The sequence below is a fragment of the Pungitius pungitius genome, chromosome 21 (genome assembly GCF_949316345.1).
Source record: "Pungitius pungitius chromosome 21, fPunPun2.1, whole genome shotgun sequence".
NCBI classification, from domain to species: Eukaryota; Metazoa; Chordata; class Actinopteri; order Perciformes; family Gasterosteidae; genus Pungitius; species Pungitius pungitius.
Genome location: NC_084920.1, coordinates 219,506 through 240,718, shown reverse-complemented (window position 1 = coordinate 240,718; position 21,213 = coordinate 219,506). Strand labels below are relative to the sequence as shown.

At 47.6% G+C, this 21,213-nt stretch overlaps 4 protein-coding genes across 7 annotated transcripts; 2 read left to right on the top strand and 2 right to left on the bottom strand.

The window, feature by feature from the left end:
• Positions 1–700: 700 nt before the first annotated feature.
• lipf (lipase, gastric) lies at positions 701–4,515 on the bottom strand. Of its 2 annotated transcripts, none has more exons than XM_037463657.2 (11): positions 4,194–4,515; positions 3,389–3,511; positions 3,030–3,141; positions 2,759–2,957; positions 2,580–2,689; positions 2,209–2,345; positions 1,695–1,841; positions 1,535–1,606; positions 1,388–1,456; positions 1,209–1,319; positions 701–1,091 (listed from the first exon to the last, which is right to left on the bottom strand). In XM_037463657.2, the coding sequence occupies exons 2-11, from the start codon at positions 3,506–3,508 to the stop codon at positions 969–971; spliced, it is 1,200 nt and encodes a 399-aa protein (XP_037319554.1). In that variant the 5' UTR covers positions 3,509–3,511; positions 4,194–4,515; the 3' UTR covers positions 701–968. The 2 variants fall into 2 exon arrangements, with proteins under 2 accessions (XP_037319554.1, XP_037319553.1); XM_037463656.2 differs by having other exon boundaries at positions 2,759–2,966; positions 4,194–4,487.
• An 80-nt stretch (positions 4,516–4,595) lies between these two features.
• Positions 4,596–6,883, top strand: rnls (renalase, FAD-dependent amine oxidase). The gene is made up of 6 exons (XM_037463662.2): positions 4,596–4,842; positions 5,181–5,286; positions 5,360–5,502; positions 5,641–5,799; positions 6,116–6,289; positions 6,457–6,883. The coding sequence occupies exons 1-6, from the start codon at positions 4,725–4,727 to the stop codon at positions 6,783–6,785; spliced, it is 1,029 nt and encodes a 342-aa protein (XP_037319559.2). The 5' UTR covers positions 4,596–4,724; the 3' UTR covers positions 6,786–6,883.
• Positions 6,884–6,986: 103 nt separating this feature from the next.
• On the bottom strand, positions 6,987–16,151 carry ptenb (phosphatase and tensin homolog B). Of its 2 annotated transcripts, XM_037463654.2 has the most exons (10): positions 15,977–16,151; positions 15,509–15,667; positions 14,700–14,784; positions 14,156–14,200; positions 13,993–14,036; positions 13,665–13,903; positions 13,010–13,151; positions 10,127–10,293; positions 9,749–10,006; positions 6,987–9,615 (listed from the first exon to the last, which is right to left on the bottom strand). In XM_037463654.2, exons 2-10 carry the CDS (start codon positions 15,591–15,593, stop codon positions 9,427–9,429), a joined length of 1,254 nt encoding a protein of 417 aa, XP_037319551.1. In that variant the 5' UTR covers positions 15,594–15,667; positions 15,977–16,151; the 3' UTR covers positions 6,987–9,426. The 2 variants fall into 2 exon arrangements, with proteins under 2 accessions (XP_037319551.1, XP_037319552.1); XM_037463655.2 differs by having other exon boundaries at positions 9,749–9,991; positions 15,509–16,150.
• On the top strand, positions 15,270–21,096 carry atad1b (ATPase family AAA domain containing 1b). 2 transcript variants are annotated; one of them, XM_062559950.1, is made up of 11 exons: positions 15,270–15,285; positions 16,714–16,797; positions 17,335–17,552; positions 17,790–17,888; positions 17,972–18,092; positions 18,190–18,390; positions 18,568–18,674; positions 19,916–20,005; positions 20,075–20,125; positions 20,201–20,331; positions 20,418–21,096. In XM_062559950.1, the coding sequence occupies exons 3-11, from the start codon at positions 17,379–17,381 to the stop codon at positions 20,536–20,538; spliced, it is 1,095 nt and encodes a 364-aa protein (XP_062415934.1). In that variant the 5' UTR covers positions 15,270–15,285; positions 16,714–16,797; positions 17,335–17,378; the 3' UTR covers positions 20,539–21,096. The 2 variants fall into 2 exon arrangements, with proteins under 2 accessions (XP_062415934.1, XP_062415935.1); XM_062559951.1 differs by lacking the exon at positions 15,270–15,285 and having other exon boundaries at positions 16,301–16,898.
• Positions 21,097–21,213: the final 117 nt, after the last annotated feature.

Here is a 21,213-nt window from a genome sequence, read left to right as displayed (position 1 = left end):
GTTAGCAGAAAACACCACATAAACTTCCATTGTTATGCAGACGATGCTCAACTGTATCTATCGATCAAGCCAGAAGACACCAACCAGCTTGTTAGACTTCAGGACTGTCTTGGAGACTGCTTTTGTCTGTGTCTCTCTCGACCAGCAGCTTTCTAAATTAAACTCCGACAGGACAGAAGTTACCATCATAGTTATAGAGCGCCTTCGAAGTCAGATGTCACGTGATACAGTTTCTCTGGGATCCAGTACCAAAAGTCTTGGAGTTCTCTTCGACCAGGATGTGTCCTTCAACTCTCAAAAGGCTTTAAGGACTCCCTTTTTTCATCTACTCAATGTATCAAAAATCCAAAGGGAAAGCGCAATGGGATCATATCACTCCTGCATTAACTTCTCTGCACTGGCTCCCTGTTAAATCAAGAATAGAATTTAAGGTACTTCTCCTCACCTACAAGGCACCTGCTGGTGAGGCACCGTCTTCTCTTAAAGAGCTTGTTACACCGTGTTGTCCTACAAGGCGCTCCGTAGATTCTGGCTACTTGTGGTTCCTAGAGTTTATAAAAGTAGGACTGGAACCAGAACCTTCAGTCATCAAGCTCCTCTTTTGTGGAACCAGCTTCCACTAATTCAGCAGTTTGTGTTTTCTCACCTCACAGGTTTCCATGGATCAAAGAAATAAGTGAATTGAATTGATTGACATGTATTGTGGTTAACACCAAGCTATTTCTTTTAATGTGATCAATATATGCTGATGCTAAAGTTAGCATCTCTTAGACACACGGCTAATGTAGCAGATTAACTGAATCCTGAGTCCTTTAGAGTCAAGTCAAGAAAACCCTGAAGTAGAAAGTTCTGGTTTAAAAGGGGGAGATCATTTAAAAAACAACAACAACAGGAAGTGTTGAAATCATATGTAGTGATGTCATCAGTGGGTATGATGATCCACACTATTCAAGCGTAACACACACAGTCTACTGGTATTTCTGCAGCAGTTTCAGGATGGAGGGAAACATCTGTGATGGAGCATCAAGACCCCAAATGAAATCCAGATGATCCCAGTGTTCAATGTTCTGATGGAAGACCAGGTTAGACACCTAAAAGACAGACAGAGAGAGAAAGACATGCAGAGAGAGACAGACAGGTCCTTTGATCACTATTGATGAACAAATCACTTGACCCTCTTCATTCTGACCTGAGGAACCTTGACTCACCTGAGTGAGAAGGAGCGCTATGTCTTTGGGGTCCGCCAGCGTATCGTGTCCCCCTGAGAACAGAGCGGTGGGAACCTTCATGTCCTGGACGCGGTACTCAGGTGGAGTGGACTGAGGACAGGACAGACTGTCAGTAAACAGAGACGTGAGGATCCGTCTCGGTAAGATGAGAGTCTCACCTGGTTGTAGTGTTTCATGTTTCCTGAAGCTCCAAAGTCAAAGGCACTCAGTCTGCCTCCATGAACTGCCTGAGAACATGAGGCAGATGTTTAGAGTCCATAAAACGCACAACACCATCGACACACAGACAGGTATGTGTGTATTACCTGGGCCCAGTGGACCATGTTCTGGACTGAGGTCCCAGCAGGACAGTGTTCAGTGTAGACCGGAATGCGAGTCTGGAAATAAACACCAGTCTCACTGAAGATCTCTAAGATCCTTCGGATCAATAAACCAATAATCTGACGTCACGTGTTTAATACAAACCATGTTGAGGTTTTTCTCGTCAAAGCCACAGAGGACGAAGAAAAGGTTCCCGCACAACTCACTGAGCAGCCGCTTTGCACACACGTGTTCTGCAAACCACTTGATCATGTGACTCTGAGGCAGGAAGTCCTGCCTCCCAAACAGGTCCTAATAGAGATGTGAAGAAAATCCATCAATCAATTAACCAACGAATATCAAGTGAAAATAAATCACTTTTTAGCTAATCATGTGATCACAGCTCGTTAGCAGGTCATGTGATAGCAGCTCGTTAGCAGGTCATGTGATAGCAGCTCGTTAGCAGGTCATGTGATAGCAGCTCGTTAGCAGGTCATGTGATAGCAGCTCGTTAGCAGGTCATGTGATAGGAGCTCGTTAGCAGGTCATGTGATAGCAGCTCGTTAGCAGGTCATGTGATAGCAGCTCGTTAGCAGGTCATGTGATAGCAGCTCGTTAGCAGGTCATGTGATAGGAGCTCGTTAGCAGGTCATGTGATAGCAGCTCGTGAGCAGCTTACCCAGATGAGGAAGTCAGGTAGCACGGAGAGCTTGGTCATGGCGCTGCTAGTGAAACTGACGGTTGCCACGGGAGCCAAACCGACAAACAACTTGATCTTAGAGGCCAGCTCTGGCAGCGAGGAGAACGCTATGAATGCTGGGAAAAATAGAGGTGTTATTACACTTAAATTACAAACTAGAAAGTGACTCTCTGGGCTTCACACTGTGCAGCTTAAGACCCACCACAAACTGAGGCCTCTCTTCTCTCTCCTTATACTTCATACTTTTACCTTTTGTTGTGCAGTTGTGTTTCGCCCCCGTGGCGCCCCAGTTTGGGATCCACCGCTTTGAAAAATCATATTCATATAATATAATCATAGATGTGTGTTACCTATAGTGGTCCCCTGAGAGTGGCCGATGTAGGAGATCTGGTTCTGACCCGTCTCCTTCAGGATGTGGTTCACTACAGCTGGTAGATCCAACAGGGCCATCTCGTCGTAGCTAAGCACACAATATACATGTATGATACATATTAAATACAAACACAGAGAAGGCTGACAGGGCTTGTACCTGAACCTCCAGAACTCCTCCTGGTTTGGTCTGAGGGTGCGGTGCTTCCTGGACCAGGTGTTTCCTCGGCTGTTCCCGATCCAGACGTCGTAGCCGGCGTCGGCGAGCACGAAGCCCAGACTGGAGTCTGGCAGGTTGGTGATCCAGTTGCTGCCTGCGGCCAGGAGTCCATGCTGCAGGAGGACGGCCGGCTTCTGGCCTGTGGGGCCTGTCACACCGTTAGAACCTCTAGGAGCCGTCACAGCAGAGATCGGACCTCTCAGGACCTCACCTGCTGCACGCGGGCGTCCGCCGGGGATCCGGTTGACGGTCAGGATGTAGCCGTCCTCTGTTGGAACCTGGTGTTCCTCTGCAGGGTAACCCCACCAACGCACAATCTCTGTCTGCCAAACGCGGTAACCGGGTTACAACAAGCGGTTCTACAGGAGGGCCATGAGCTACAGGTACACATAGATTAGATCATGCTGAAGGACGTTTAGTCTTTATCACGAGGTCATCGTTATCTGAACTTATTCGTCTAAAGCCGTCAGATAAAAGCGCAACATGAGGCGGAGAATAAAGCACCAACGAAGAAGACCAGGGCTCAGAGCCCATGATGCGTTCACTGTCTTTGTACGTTTGTGTACTCACAATGTTCATGTGCACTTCAGGGTCCAGCCTCTGGTGCAGTTTGTCAAAGCGTCGCTGGAGGCTCGGTCCGGACAGGACGAGCCCGGAGAGACTCAACACACACAGCGCTAGACAAAGCATGGCCTGTGAGACACACACACACACACATACCCACACACACACACACACACACACACACACACACCCCCACACACACACACACACACACACACACACAACTGAGACTCCAGCTTCAGTCACATGAGTGACCGATAAAAGGGAAGTGACATCATCATCACATGATGAACTTTGTCACACAGAACTCTTTTAGGAAAAGTGACCTTTGAGTTTTACATGACACGTTAATGACCTCCTGTGACCTCCTGTGACCTTCTCTGCTCCTCACAGATTCACTTAAATCATTTTCATCATCAGTCGACGATATTTGGCTCGTCTGGGATCTTGAATGTTCAAATATTTAAACTTTAGCTTATTATCATCTTTGGTCTGGTGGTCTGATGCTGAATTATATTTAATATGTGTTTATTTTATCAAATAACTTCACAAAAAGTCACAAAACGTTTGTCTGCTGGAGTTTGAGCAGCAGTTTGTTTGAGGTCAAAGGTCACGTCACCTGTTCTCACGTAACGTTAATGAAGATCAAGTGATCATCACTTTATAGCTACTCCAAAAAACACGTCCTCTTCTTTGAAGGAAAAAACCACCACTAACAGTTTTATTTTCAATAGATTAGTGACGTTAAGCCTCCGTTTACGTGAACATTTGATCACATTACTGACGGATTGATGACGGATCGATCACTCACCAGTCTGCAGCTCTGAAGATCTTTAAACTTTATGATCAGCAGACGATTCTTTTATGAGGAAGAAGGGGCGTTGACGTCAGAGGGAGTACATCACTGTGATTCGTCGAAATGAGGACTACGTCATTATAAACTTGATGTTTTCCGATCAATCAAGTTCTTTGATCGACAAAAACTTTCAGTACGAAACAACAGAGACCGGAAACAGAACGGAAATGACCAGAATAAAACAAGTCGACACAACTTCAGAATAAAAGCATCTGTTCCAGCGTTACAGGTGGAACGCACGAGCTTCTACGACCATCTGCTGCGTCTCCATCCACCGGGAGGCTGAAGAAGGGAGACGCGCTCGGTGGGAAGTCGCCCGTCTCCCTGTTAGCTTCAGCTCGGTGTTCACCGGGATACTTTTTGTTGGTCCATCGCGGTTCCGCTGTTATATCACGCAGGGGGCGTGTCTCACTTCCGCTGCTCTGACCCGGACCAGCGGCTCCGGACCCGTTGCGACCCGGTTGAAGGTCTCGTCAGTTGTAAAACATGTCCCGGGTTCTGATCGTCGGTGCGGGGCTGACAGGAAGCCTCTGCGCATGTCTGCTGAGGAGAGAGATGCAGAACAAAGTTCACATCCAAGTGTGGGACAAAGCGAGGGGCTGCGGTGAGTCCCACGGACCGGAGGGTCGAATAACGTCCCGGTAACGGCTGCAGCGCGGGACCGGAGACGGTTCTGGATCAGCAGGATCCGTTTTAAGGATCAACATATTTCACCCTAACATCAGATAATAAAGAGTTGTTACCTTCAGCTCCTGTCGGTCTTTAACCTTTATGTCTTAGATGTGTTTAAATTATTCATTTTTAATATAATAAGTTGCTTTAGTTTTTTTATTTACATTTTATATTCATTCAAATTCACTGATTACATTTTTTACAACAAATAAATGAAGATTAAAATTCCAAAAAAGTAACCAGGAGACGCACTGTCTCTCTGTCTCTCAGGGGGCAGGATGTCCACCTCTCGTCCTCCTGACGCCTCGTCTCACTCCGCTGATCTTGGAGCCCAGTTCATCACGTCCACGCCGTCTTATGCTCAGTCGCACCAAAGGTACCGATCGGATCAGATGTTTGATGAGTGATTATTGATCATTGAGTGGACCTTCATACCTTCAAACGTCCAGGTTCTACTCAGAGCTGCTGTCTGCAGGCGTCCTGCAGCCTCTGGACTCTTTGGTTGAAGGACTCAAGCACAGAGACGGGGACGAGAACTACGTGACGCCCCAGGGCATGAGCAGCGTGGTGAAGCACTTCCTGTCCCAGTCAGGTAGACACAATGTGTGTGTCTGTCTCTCTGACTGTCTTTCTGTCTCTCTGACTGTGTGTCTGTCTCTCTGACTGTGTGCCTGTCTCACTGTCTTTCTGTCTCTCTGACTGTCTTTCTGTGTCTCTGTCTCTCTCTCAGGAGCTGACCTGTTCTTGGAGCGCCATGTCACCGCTCTGTACCGCCGTGGTGCATCATGGGAGGTGCAGAGGAAGGCAGGAGGCAGCGAGATGTTTGATGCTGTCGTCCTGACGATGCCGGCTCCTCAGATCCTCCAGCTGCAGGGAGACGTGGGACAAAGTGAGATGTCCACTAGCTGTTAGCTTAGCATACCTAGCTGCAGTCGATTGTTCACTTCTTAAAGCTTTCTGGATGATTGTGTGTGAGGGGGTGGGCCCACTCTGTGATGATGTCAATGACGTCATCTTCAGCTCATCTGATGGCTGACAGGGGACAGCGCACATGTGCACACACACACACACAGTTTATAATTAGACACAGTCTGTGTGTGTTGGTTCGTTTGTGTGTGTGTGTGTGTCCGTGCGCTTGGAGTTTAAAGTTGAGTCAAAACTGATAATGTTAAATATCTAACTTTGTCCCCTTGTCCGTCTCTCAGTGCTGTCTGTCTCTCAGAAGCAGCAGATGGAGGATGTTGAGTTCTCGTCCCGTTTTGCCGTCGCTCTCTTCTTCCCTCCAGACGTCGTCTTCTCTTTTCCGTGGTCGGCTCGATACGTTTCAGATAGCAGCGTCATCCGCTACATCGCCGCCGACTCCCGCAAACGCAACGCAGGTCCGTCTGCTCCCTGTATGACATCACGTCCTGTCTGTCTGCTCAGTGTATGACATCACGTCCTGTCTGCTCCCCTGTATGACATCACGTCCTGTCTGTCTGCTCAGTGTATGACATCACGTCCTGTCTGTCTGCTCCCTGTATGACATCACGCCCTGTCCGCTCAGACACCCTGGGTCGAGGTCCGTCCCTCGTGGTCCACACTAGCGTCCCGTTTGGCCTGAAGCACCTGGAGGAAGACAAGGAGGCTGTCCAGCCAATCATCCTTCAGGAACTCTACACGCTGCTTCCTGGTTTGCCTCAGCCAATCAGCATCAAGTGTCAGAAATGGAGGTACTCCCAGGTGCTGACCGCGGTGCCGGACTGCCCGGGTCACATGACCCTCCTCCAGAGGCCGCCGCTTCTCTGCGCCGGAGACTCCTTCGTCCACTCCAACTTTGACGGCTGCGTGGAGTCGGCTCTGAGCGCGCTCAGTGCGCTGAAGGCCTCGCTGTGATCGGATTATTACATCATCCCGACATTGTTGGAGTGACAGGCTCTATATCAATAAATGTAATTTACAACTCATCATCGTTCTGTGTCCTGGTTAGGGACTTCTGGCTGTTATGCACAAGAATCACAACAACAGATGTTTATAAATAGTTTATTCACCTTTACAGTGTTTTTAATTATAAAACAAGGAGGGAAAGCATAAAATAAACTGGGGGGGGGGGGGGGGGGGGGTTAACATGAACTTTTTGCCATGGTTGGCATGGTGACGGTGTATTTGTTTGTTGACTAAATACCTGACAAAAACAGTCACAAACAGAACATGAACAGAAACAAATGATATTCTGCTTCAACAGTTTCTGAAGTTTCTTAAACTCAGCAGCTTTTAACCTTTAAGAAGTTTAATATACGCTTCAGTCAAAGGTGTTTAAGCCGTACTCTTCATTCCTCTTTGATCTTAAACCAGTGCGACGTAACGTACGAGTCTGACCCAGTCTCGCTCGGAGGGAAGTCTCGTTCACAAACGTGAGTTGGAGTGTTTCGATCGCACAATATATGAATTTCTTCAACAATGTGGACATGTGAAATTTCAGACTTCTCATAGTGAGAATTGGTTTACAAGAAGCTAAATGTTATTCTAAACTCATAAAAAGGCGTTAGCAGAGGATTTGTCCCCGGTGCTCACGTTACGACTCGTTTACTCGATACGGAACCAGCTCAAATAAACCTGATGAGTTGTTTAAACTCCTCCCCCGACTTCCATTGTCCAATCAAATGTAGTCACGGTTGGCTTTAGCTTGTCTCGCAGCATGACGTCATGATCAGATAGTGTTAGCTTCAGTCTATTAGCAGGAGCGGTTTGTGTTGGCCAGTCTGCTAGCATGACCCGTTAGCTTTAGCCTTTGTGTGCTAGCATGATATCATGAGCTGTTAGCTTTAGCTGGACATGATGATGAGCTGTTAGCTTTAGCTCTGTTAGCATGATATTAAGATTGCATTCAAAACCAGTCAGAGAACCAACATATTCACCCAAATAATGAAGCTAGCATTAGCTTAGCTAGCTACAGCTGATTAGAAAATTAATTATTTCTGTCTGAATTCAAGGATCCATTGTTTAAATATTATGAATTCCGTGTAAAGCATTTAGTGCTGAGGCTCAACTACGGGGGGCGGGACTTGAATGTGAGTCATCGATCAGCCCATTTGCCATTGGATATAGATTAAACATAGATATCTATATCTGTAAATTGTGGTCTGAGATGCAGAGGAGAAACTGGAGCAGAAAGCGGCTCCAGGTAAACGTTTGGTCACATGATGCCTCGGTCCTCCGCCTCTCATTCACTTCAATAAGACAAAGAAACAAGATCTCCTTTAAACCTCCACATTCAGCCGCTAGGAAGCTTCCACAAGCTTCTGTTGTAATGTGACCAAACCTTAAAGCAGAAACATCGGGAATATAAACCATGTTCAGCTTTAACGTTTACCCAGAACGACCAACAAACAATAACAGAACAAAAAGGAAACAGAGCGAGCTTCATTTTGGCAGGTTTGATGTAAACAGAAACAGCTGAATTCCTCCAGAGAAGGTCAACCAGAGCAGGATCAGGCCCAGTTCGAGGGTTAAAGGTCACCGGCTTTAACGGGCTGACCCCACTGTGACCGGTGAACATGGCGTCATTGATCTGAATCATTGGACTCACGTGTGTTTGTTCTTTACATGTTAACGAACACGTCTCCAACAGGAAGTTCATCAATCAGCTCATCAGAAGCATTCGGCTGAACGATAACTGTGACAATTGTGTAATGATCGATACCGACTACGCCTGAAGAACTGGACAGGAAGTGAGGTCAGACTCGACAGACTTTGTGTGAAACACAAACTGGGCCGGGAGATTGTTGCCACGCCAACGTCATCGATCAGGACCAGAAGAACCCGACTAGCTTAGCACCTAAAACCCAATGAGACAAACTCAGGGAGGCGCCAATGGTCCACAGGAACCTCTCATCCAGAGGCAGATGTTCCTGTGAACGCCACGCTTCAACAAACCCCGCCCACTACGAAGCAGCTTCATGAACGGGAGCTCCTGTCAGACTGAAGACACCAAAACCGGACCAATCATCAAGAGGCGTTGTTATCAGAGTAAAATCCATGTTTCATTCGATAAAATGATTGACAACCCTCAACGGTCCGAATTCAGAAGATTTACAGAAGAGATTTATACCAATAAAACAAATACACATTGAGACTGATCCGGCACACAGAGAAGAGACAGCAGAGGTGGGGGGTCTGGTCTGCGTGGAGGGGGGGGACCAGGGACCAGTCTCACTCCTTTCCCCCCATTCTAATCACCCGCCATCCTCTGGCCCCGCCCCACTCACCTCTGACCTCCGTGTCATGTGATTGTCCAGCTGTGCATTGAGCAGAAGATTGGGGGGGGGGGGGGTGTCTTATACACTGACCTGAGCTCTTGAGACCTTCAGGTCAGTCTTGGTCCATTGGTTATATTCCCCCTTTAGCTAAAGTCACCCATTCTTAGTGTGGGTGTTCATGAGTGCGTGAACCCACTGAGCACACACACACGTATACGCACATGTGTGTGTGTGTGTGTGTGTGTACACCAGTGTGCGTGTGCGTGAGCGTTTGTGTGTCAGACTTTGGTGATCTGATTGTGGTGATCGTCTTCGAAGGGCTCGTTCTCCGGGTCCGAGTCCGTGGTGTCGGAGTAGCGGTAGTGATCCGTCTCGTTGTCGCTGACGTCGGGCGTCACCGAGGCCGACGTGCTGCTGGCGTCCGAGTGCGCTCCTTCCTCCACCGTCTTCGTGAAGTAGAGCTTTACCTGAAGGCACCACAAGAACAAGTCAGCACGTCAGGCCACAGCCAATCAAAGTTAGTCCTGTGTGAAGAGGTCTCATTCCGGTCTTTAATCTTCTCACACAGCAGACTGGTGGACCACAAGGTCTTGGTCTTACCTTGAAGTTGGGGGAGAAGTTCTTGTTGGCCTTATCCTTGTTGGCCTTGTCCAGGTCGGTCTTTGTCAGCGTGAGGACCAGGAAGTCCCTGTCGTTGGTCTCTCCTCCAGAAACCATCATCACCACCCCCCCCGGGTTCTGGTGCGTCTTCTCGCTGCCGGCACTGCCGTTCTCCAGCCTGTCCAGTTCCTCTTCAGGCCCCGGGATGAAGAAGGTGTTGACCCAGAAGTGGAACATCTTCTCCTGGAGGGACAGAATCTGAAGTGATAAACAGGTCCAGCTGTTCTACTTCCTGCCAGATGCTCCTAGTCATGTAATATATGAAGGTGGTCACCATGAGACCTTTGGTCTGATCGGTGCCTGAGGAACGCTGCTCACCTTCTTCATCATCTTGTTCTGCTTGTGGAAGAACTCCACCTTGATGTCTCCACACACAGGAAGTGGCTGGGGGAACTCAAACAGCATCAGTTTGTCTTCTCGCCGGGTGTTTGCTGGATTAGAGGTGTGTATCTTCACCTTCAGCTGGTAGACCACGAACTGAGGGTCTACACACACACACACACACACACACACGTTAGTATATGTCTCACACACACACACACACACACACACGTTAGTATATGTCTCACACACACACACACACACACACGTTAGTATATGTCACACACACACGTTAGTATATGTCTCACACACACACACACACGTTAGTATATGTCACACACACACGTTAGTATATGTCTCACACACACACACACACGTTAGTATATGTCTCACACACACACACACACGTTAGTATATGTCTCACACACACACACACACACAAGTTAGTATATGTCACACACACACACACACACACACACACACACACGTTAGTATATGTCTCACACACACACACACACACACACACACACACACGTTAGTATATGTCTCACACACACACACACACACACACGTTAGTATATGTCTCACACACACAAGTTAGTATATGTCACACACACACGTTAGTATATGTCACACACACACGTTAGTATATGTCTCACACACACACACACACGTTAGTATATGTCTCACACACACACACACACAAGTTAGTATATGTCACACACACACACACACACACACACACACACACGTTAGTATATGTCTCACACACACACACACACACACAAGTTAGTATATGTCACACACACGTTAGTATATGTCACACACACACACACACACACACACGTTAGTATATGTCTCACACACACACGTTAGTATATGTCTCACACACACACACACACACACACATTAGTATATGTCTCACACACACACACACACGTTAGTATATGTCTCACACACACACACACACACACGTTAGTATATGTCTCACACACACGTTAGTATATGTCACACACACACGTTAGTATATGTCACACACACACGTTAGTATATGTCACACACACACGTTAGTATATGTCACACACACGTTAGTATATGTCACACACACACGTTAGTATATGTCACACACACGTTAGTATATGTCACACACACACGTTAGTATATGTCACACACACGTTAGTATATGTCACACACACGTTAGTATATGTCACACACACATTAGTATATGTCACACACACACACACACACATTAGTATATGTCTCACACACACACACACACGTTAGTATATGTCACACACACACACACACACACACGTTAGTATATGTCACACACACACGTTAGTATATGTCACACACACACACACACACACACGTTAGTATATGTCTCACACACACGTTAGTATATGTCACACACACACGTTAGTATATGTCTCACACACACACACACACGTTAGTATATGTCTCACACACACGTTAGTATATGTCACACACACACGTTAGTATATGTCTCACACACACACACACACGTTAGTATATGTCACACACACACGTTAGTATATGTCTCACACACACACACACACGTTAGTATATGTCTCACACACACACACACACACACGTTAGTATATGTCTCACACACACGTTAGTATATGTCACACACACACGTTAGTATATGTCACACACACACGTTAGTATATGTCACACACACACGTTAGTATATGTCACACACACGTTAGTATATGTCACACACACACGTTAGTATATGTCACACACACGTTAGTATATGTCACACACACACGTTAGTATATGTCACACACACGTTAGTATATGTCACACACACGTTAGTATATGTCACACACACATTAGTATATGTCACACACACACACACACACATTAGTATATGTCTCACACACACACACACACGTTAGTATATGTCACACACACACACACACACACGTTAGTATATGTCACACACACACGTTAGTATATGTCACACACACACGTTAGTATATGTCACACACACACGTTAGTATATGTCACACACACACGTTAGTATATGTCACACACACACGTTAGTATATGTCACACACACACGTTAGTATATGTCACACACACACACACACACACAAGTTAGTATATGTCACACACACACACACACACACACGTTAGTATATGTCACACACACACACACACACATGTTAGTATATGTCTCTCACACACACACACACATGTTAGTATATGTCTCACACACACACACACGTTAGTATATGTCACACACACACACACACACATGTTAGTATATGTCTCTCACACACACACACACATGTTAGTATATGTCTCACACACACACACACACACACACGTTAGTATATGTCACACACACACACACACACACGTTAGTATATGTCTCACACACACACACACACACGTTAGTATATGTCTCACACACACACACACACACACGTTAGTATATGTCACACACACACACACACACACGTTAGTATATGTCTCTCACACACACACACACATGTTAGTATATGTCTCACACACACACACACGTTAGTATATGTCTCACACACACACACACACACACACGTTAGTATATGTCTCACACACACACACACACACACACACACACACACACGTTAGTATATGTCACACACACACACACACACACACACACACACACGTTAGTATATGTCACACACACACACACACACACACACACGTTAGTATATGTCACACACACGTTAGTATATGTCTCTCACACACACACACACATGTTAGTATATGTCTCACACACACACACACGTTAGTATATGTCTCACACACACACACACACACACGTTAGTATATGTCACACACACACACACACACACTTACTGCAGGTGCCTGCTGTGAACATGGGGATGGTTTCAAACAGCATTTTGTGGAAGAGCAGAGCGACGGGTTTGTAGAGCAGCTGGTTCCTCAGCAGGAAGCTGTAGTAGAGGACGTAGCGCCGCTGGCTGGGGATGGTCACGCCCTTAGGGAGCACACACACACACACACACTGGATGCTACCTAGTTCACCTACAACTTCACGTCCCAAAACTCCATCACTCTGCCCCCCCCCCAAACCACACCCCTCTCTTCTGCCCCTTTGTCCCATCTCTCCTGCCGTTCTCCTCTTCCACATCGATAACACGGACCACAAATCTGCTTCAATGGTTCAACTTCCCCACTCACAGCCGAGGTCACATGGTCTACTGGGAACACCTCGACCTCCATCTAAAGGGTCTCATTCACTCACCGAAGCCCCCCACATGAAGGAAACATAGTGCTTGGCTTTTAGGATATTTAAAAATATTTGATGTAAAGTGACTTTGAGCATTTGGTGTTTTTATTCTCATTACGTTAGTTTAGCACTGATTGAACCAAACAGACATCTATGGAATCCTTCCTTCTTCTACACAGACACACTTTCTTCCATGTGGCCTCATCCTTTCAGCTCTTATCTCAGGATTTCTGTCTACGGACCCGGTCCTGGGGCTGGTACCTTCTTGTCCCGGGTGCGGACCTCTCCGTAGAAGTCCAGAGCCTCCTGCGCCTCCTGGAACTTGCCCCGGTGCAGCAGGTAGGCGCAGATCATCACGCCCGTGCGGCCCTTCCCTGCCTTGCAGTGGATGGCGGCGACGTGCTGCTCGTCCTCACTCAGCCAGTGATCCAGGTCCTCGCAGAAGGGCTTGATCAGCTCCAGCTGGGGGGGGTTGTGGTCCTCAAAGGGGTACTGGGCCACTGACGGGGAAGACAGAGAGACCCGGTCAGGGGGAGAGAGAGCGGTACGGGGGAGAGCGCTCACAGACCGGATGTCTCCAGGTTCTCACCTCGACAGTTGAACTTTGACGTGTCGTAATGTCGCTCCGCACACCTGAGGACGGACGTTACAGGGACAACACGGAGTCACGCTAACGGCAAACATCTGCAGGACACACGTCAGGTTTGGCAAAGCAACACTTCAAGGACGCTAAAATCAAATCAGAGACTCACAGATTGTAGATTTTGTAGTGATTCTTGTGCTTGGAGTCCAGAAACCTGAGAGACACAAACACGAGGATTAAAATGGGCAAGAAACATGACGATATTTACTCATTTATTCATTCGATATTTCTTCTGGTCATTGAAGCTATTTCGACAAAAACAATGAAAAAGTATTTAAAATGAGCAACGTGAGAGACGAAGGACAGACTACAATGGACATGGTGGACAATGTAGGGCAGCACCACCACGACAGAACCCTGCATGTTCCCTCAGTCCAAACACAAGCTTCATGGTGGAGGTCAGTGAAGGACCGTCTGTCTCTGCTATGGACCAGAGTGGACCCCGTCCCTCGCCTGATGCTGAAGATTGACTCCCCCCCTCCCCCGTTACCCCTGTAGTATAAGCGCTATAGATGACTACGTCTTTGACGTTACACCTTTAAACGCCTTCACAGACTCAACCATTTACCAGGTGGCGTCACATCAGTCCTTTGGGGGTTGAGGGGGGATTGAGTCATGTGACTATCAGACTACGTCATGTGATGGCATCTCACCGTACGACGTCGTCGATGTTGTTCCTGTAGACGCCCTCCAGACGATCCGCTGGGAAACCCATCGCTATGATGTTGGGATAAATGTCTGAGCGCTTGTTAAGCATCCCTCTTCAAACAGGTGGTTTCCTACATTTCCCACAATGCAGCTGGAGCAACGTGGGGAAAGTGTCACAGACCATTAAAAAGTAAAAGAAGTAAATAGTAAGGCGAGAGACACGTTTCTCCTGAGCTGCAGAGGCGTCCCTGCATTGCTCCAAGGCTCCTCGGCTGAAACTGTTAAAAAGGCTCAACCTGACACACTACAAACACGTGACGTCATCAATACGAACTGGTTTCAAACCATTTTAAAAAAGCGATTTAAGGATCCTCACCGTGTGATTACACAACATGTGTGGTCATTATTAGTAAAGTGGTGGTCAGTTGGTGCTGCCAGCGTTAGCTTAGCTGTTAGCACACGAGACACCGACACGAAAAGCAGTCAGACATCCGGCCGAGACGCGCACGAAGAGGAGAGCATTCTGGGTCGAAGACGGGGCTGACGTCATAGTTATGACGAACACGTTATGATAAACACAGGCTGAACCAGGTTGGTCTAGAACCAGGGTACTCAGAACCAGGCTGCTAAAACCAGGTCACCCAGAACCGGGTTTATCTAAAACCAGGTTGATCTAGAACCAGTCTACCCAGCATCGGGTTTATCTTACAACCAGGCTAGCCAGAACCAGGCAGATGTAGAACCGGGCTACCAAAGCCAGGTAACCCAGAACCAGGTAACTTGGGGGACAGCAGAAGTGGCGGTTAAAGGATACAGGTCAGGTCCAGGTCGAAGCCGTCCTCCTGGAAACGCCTTTTATTTCTGCTAACGATCCCCTTGATCTTGGTTAACGCGGCCATGTTCGGTGTCTGTTAGGTCGGTACAACCCGCAGGATGGTACCGGGAGCCGGTCCGTGTTGTCTCCGTCGGGTTCCTGGGGACAGGCGCTAGCTGTTAGCTGGGAGCTAGCTAGCCACAAGCTGCCCGAGCATCCAGAAGGTCGCTATTTAAAAACGTCAGAGCAGATAAATCCGGTTGGTTGCTAACAACAACACAATCAGTCCGGACGGGTACACCGGTCCGGTAAGTGGCACTGCTACGGTGCCACACAGCGGGCTCCCGCAGGGGCGGGCCGGCCTTCTAGTTACGAGGCAGCCCGGCTGTCGACGTTGTTTTTTGGGTCAGAACAAGGGGGCGTCGGGGCCTCCTCCCGCTGCGGGCCCGGGTGTCCAGGTCCCCTTACCGGAGACTAGACCATCCGATGCTGCCCGCTTCCGTTGCTCAGGACCTCCAGGAGTCCGCAGGGTTCGGTCGGAATCTTCCCGACCCCCGTCCACTGCAGAGACGCCGTGATTGGACGCAGATCCGCGGAGGGAAGAAGAAGCTCTCCGAGGCGTCTTTGAGTGGAACACGAGAAGAGCCGAGGCAAGCGCGAGGCACATCCGGTCACTGCCTTCAAAATAATGCTCTGAATTGACTTTTTTACCCCCCCTTTTGGATCGATGATGCTGTTAGCTGTTAGTTTGCGATCATGTCAGCGCAGGGCTGCCATGTCCAACCAGCAAGGTGACATAAAATGTCCACGACTTCACGAAAAGCGTACATGGATTCATGACGTCATAATGTTTATGATAAGGAAAACAGTGTGTTAATCGATCTTAACCCGTTACAGCGCTACCTATTGTTGAAATTAGCAGTTTCAACAATTAACTGGCAGAAATGAGTTATTTCTGTAATGACAAACAGTGATGATGACACGGTAAAAGTGATACCACAATCTATAAATACTCTGTAATAGTAAAGGTCCTACTGCCACACGGTAAAATACTCAACAGTGAGAGTACTTAAATACTCCGAAGAAAGGCCTAACCCTAACCCTACCACCTAACCCCTTCATTAATACAAGTGTATGTTTTATATAAAGGATTTATGTTATTTTATTCTTCTGCTCCTAACTCCTGCACTTCCGGCGGCGGAAAGTTACCATTAAATGAGCAGCAGAAGAAGAAGAGCGGCACCACCGAAGAACAAACCAAGTGCCGCTGTGTGACGTGACTACCGGAGGTAAGCGCCGTCCCACTTAACCGGAGAAATGACGGCTTTGTGTCGGTTTTCCTCCCGGTACTCGTGGAGCTCTTGGTGACGGGATACCGGTGGAGACATTGGTGGGTTCATCCGGTTAAAGAGCCGCTCTGTTATTGCCGGGGAGCTAGAAGGTCAAGCTAATGCTAAGCTCTAGCATGTTCGTGCACACAGCCCTTTGGGGTTTATAATGAGACACTGTGGACCCTCGCCCCCCCCCCCCTCCACAGAAGTCGCTTTTGCATCAGCGGTGTGCGTCTTATCGACTGGCCAGTTACGATAGACATTTATTCGGGCCTTAAGTTTAACATGACTCGGCTCGAGTGATTGACATTTAACTGTGACTGTAAAAGAGCTGTGACGTCATCATGTACTCGTGTAGTTATTATCATAAAATATTATTATTATGGTAAAGGATTCTTTTTTGCTCGTCAAGCTTTAATTCTCAAAGACACAAATTTGTTTTCTTTAATTGATTAAATGACTTCATAAGACCATGTTGCTGTCCTCCCTCTGCAGCCCTGCCTGAACTTCCTGTGACCTCTGACCCCTGACCCCTGACAATGGTGTTGAGGGAGGTCCCCGTGGAGAACATTGCTCGCCCTCTGGGCAGGAACGAAGTCATCGGCCTGCTCTTCAGACTCACCATATTTGGAGCCGTCACCTATTTCACCATAAAGTGGATGGTGGACGCCATTGACCCCACCAGGAAGCAGAAGGTGGAGGCTCAGAAGCAGGTGAGCTGGGTAGGGGCGGGGCTTAAAGGACAGGTGCAGGGGGGTCCTACACAGTTCTACATATACTTATATACACGTTTAAGCAAGCAATGACTGCTTGTGTTATGAAAATGAACCTAAACTTTGTTTAGTTTATTTACTCTTTAAAGTATGTAACGTAAAACTTTTAATAGAACTCGTGACATCAAATCATGAAACTGTCTCGTCATCTCGTGACTTTGATCTTTTCTCTGTCAGGCTGAGAAGTTGATGCGTCAGATCGGAGTAAAGAACGTGAAGCTTTCTGAGTATGAGATGAGCATCGCTGCTCACCTGGTCGACCCTCTGACCATGCAGGTAAAAGTACTACAGATACTCAAATGTTTCTCGTCATTACCAATACGCGTTGCGTTACTGTATGAATATAAAATGGTGTGCAGATCACATGGAGAGACATCGCTGGTCTGGATGAGGTCATCACAGAGCTGAAGGAGACGGTCATCTTACCTGTTCAGAAGAGACACCTGTTTCAGGGATCCAGACTTCTGCAGCCTCCCAAAGGTCAGAGGCTCCAGATGAGTTCATTGAAGAACATCTGGCTATAGATTACTTTAGTGAAGAACTACTGACCCCTTTACTTGTGTCGTCATGGTGACAGGTGTGCTGCTGTACGGACCCCCTGGTTGTGGGAAGACGCTCATCGCCAAGGCGACTGCCAAGGAGGCGGGGTTTCGCTTCATTAACCTGCAGCCCAGCACGCTGACGGACAAGTGGTACGGAGAGTCCCAGAAGCTAGCGGCTGCTGTCTTCTCATTGGCTGTCAAACTGCAGCCGTCCATCATCTTTGTCGACGAGATAGGTGACACGCACCTTAATCAATGGGGGGGCGGGGCCAATGTCTGAAACCGATGAGTACCCTTTTAAAAATGTCTCTGGACATTTAGAAGTCCTTTGTACGGAGCAAGGCTACCTGTTACCACCTGCTTAATGTCCAGATAGAACCGTCCCATTAATGCTGCCTTCATGTCTGTAACAGACTCCTTCCTCAGGAGCCGATCCAGCTCAGACCACGAAGCGACGGCCATGATGAAGGCCCAGTTCATGAGTCTGTGGGACGGACTGGACACGGACCACCACTGTCAGGTACTGGGATGGGGCAGGGAGACCAATCACAGCAGGGTGTCATGTACAATGGGAGAAACTTGGTCTCTCGTCGTCATGGACAGGATGTGGAGGCGTAGTCAGGGGGAGGAGGGTCTGCAGTTCGGGGGATATGGTCCTGATGGTTTTGGGCCTTTTGGTTTTCCTCAAGTCCACAATGAGCTCCTCGGTCTTCCTGGCGTTGAGTGGCAGGTTGTTGTTGAGGCATCACCTGTTTCCTGTCGGCCGACTCATCGTCGCTGGTGATCACCACGCAGCACTGTGGCCCCCCGCTGGTGAGGGTGGGCTTCTCTAACCTGAGAGTTGCGGTCTGTTGGTTAGAAAGTCCAGTATCCAGTTACTGAGGGAGGTGTTGATGCCCAGGTCCCTGAGTTTGGAGGGGGTGATCAGTTTCAGTAAACATTCCGGTATGATGCATAAGTGCATGAAAAGGGTATCAAACATACACTATTGCTGTATTTGAGGACGCTAAAATTATGTCGCTCATTACTCACGTTATCGGTGATTGGCTAACTGCTTCTTAGACCCGCCTCTTTGGGACACGGGTCGAGCCCAGCTGAGACGTCCAGAAAAAGCATATATTTTGCGTGGATATCTTACTTTAAAAATGTTACTGGGTATATAATCCACGTTTAAAACTCACAAAAACACAAAATTGACTATTTATAAAAAAATTTAATATAATAAACAACAAAAATGAGTAGGACTTCCTACTGGAGTTCCTCAGGGTTCCGTCCTGGGTCCCCTCCTCTTCTCTCTACAGTCATTCACTCGCATGGTTTCTCCTACCACAGCGTTGCAGATGTCTTTCCCTCACTGGGACACTCAGGTGGCGACGCGGATCTCTACCTGTCTGACTGGCATCTCGGTGGATGTCCACTCACCACCTGACTGGACGTGGTTTTAAAGCAGGAGGGAATGTGACAGGATAAAAAGGTCAGCTGCACATGGATGCCAGCAGCCATGGGGGCGTTGGTACGACTTAGGGCAGCACACGCACGTCGGTCGTCAGGGAAGGAGGTGTCACTTCTTTGGGGGTGCAGGTGGTTGGCTTGCAGTCAGTGATGGCCGGTTCCTCCATCCTAAGCTTGTGGCTCTGCCGGTTGGGTTCAGGGCAGCCAAGCTGAGCATCACCGGATCTGAAAGCAGTGTCACGTGGAGATCCTTTTGAGGGTGGACACCACAGTAATGATAATGATGACATCATCATGTGCATCTGTCAGGTGATCATCATGGGAGCCACCAATCGTCCTCAGGATTTGGACTCTGCTATTCTGAGGAGGATGCCCACCAGGTTCCACATCAACCAGCCTGTGAGTACACCCCTAGTTCATGTGTCCTCGGGTCGTCCTGGTTCCATGATCATTCTCTTGTGTTTTTAGAGTATGAGGCAGAGGGAGCAGATCCTCAAACTCATCCTGGAGGACGAGAGCGTAAGTTCACCCTATGACACGCACAGCCTTAAGCCCCGCCTCATTGGTTCTGATCACCTGTCTGTCTCTCTGCAGGTTGACCTGTCTGTTGACCTCCTGGACGTTGCCAAGGAGACGGATGGTTTCTCAGGAAGTGACCTGCGAGAGATGTGCCGTGACGCCGCTCTGCTCTGTGTGCGAGACTTTGTCCACACGCAGAGCGACAGGTACTCTGATAACAGACACAACACAAGCTCGTGTGTCACCTCCTCTCACTCACTTCCTGTCTGTCCTCCTCCCGTCTCCCTCTCAGTCCATCAGAGGACTTCATCCGTCCCATCCATCAGTCCGACCTCGACAAGGCCATCGGTAAGATGAAGAAATCAAAGATGGCAGGCGGTCACAGCGCTCTGCTGCACGCCGCCCTGGACTGAACGAACACACACACACACACACTCTTCATGTTCTGACCCCCCCCGCCCCCCCTCCTACAATATGTGCCACTTGCTTCTATTGTTGCTGAAACCCAACCTTCAGAGATGGGAATAAAAACATGAAACATAAAGGCTGGGGTGAGAATCTTTTAAAATAAGCCAGAAAGTAAAGAACTGTAAAATGTAGATTTAATTAGAGAAAGACCATGTAAAAAAACCAATAGTTCAGATCAGTACATATTGGTGACTTATTTATTATAAATAAGACGTTAAACAACGGACCTGTAAAATGAAGCCGTGTCATCTTTTAAATGTTTATACAAACTATTTTCATGAAATGTACTTTTATGATTAATATTCTGGTGTTAAAATGTTTGAAGAACTCTTTTGGAAAATACTGATGTTACGGATAATTGAAACGGGAACATAGTTAAAATTTCATTGAAGATTCTGCCGATCTGCAAAAGTTTTTATATTGACTTTTCATCTGTAAAGTTGTCAGTTTTTTTTCACATTTGTTTCCTGTTAAGTTCTGATGAAATAAACGTGTGTAAATAACTAAGCTGTGTGATAAAGATCATCTTAAAGGATAAAACCTTTCAAGGCAACCCCCCCCCCCAGTAAGCACTGTTAGCATCATTAGCATCATTAGCTGCTGCCTCTAGTTTCATCAGT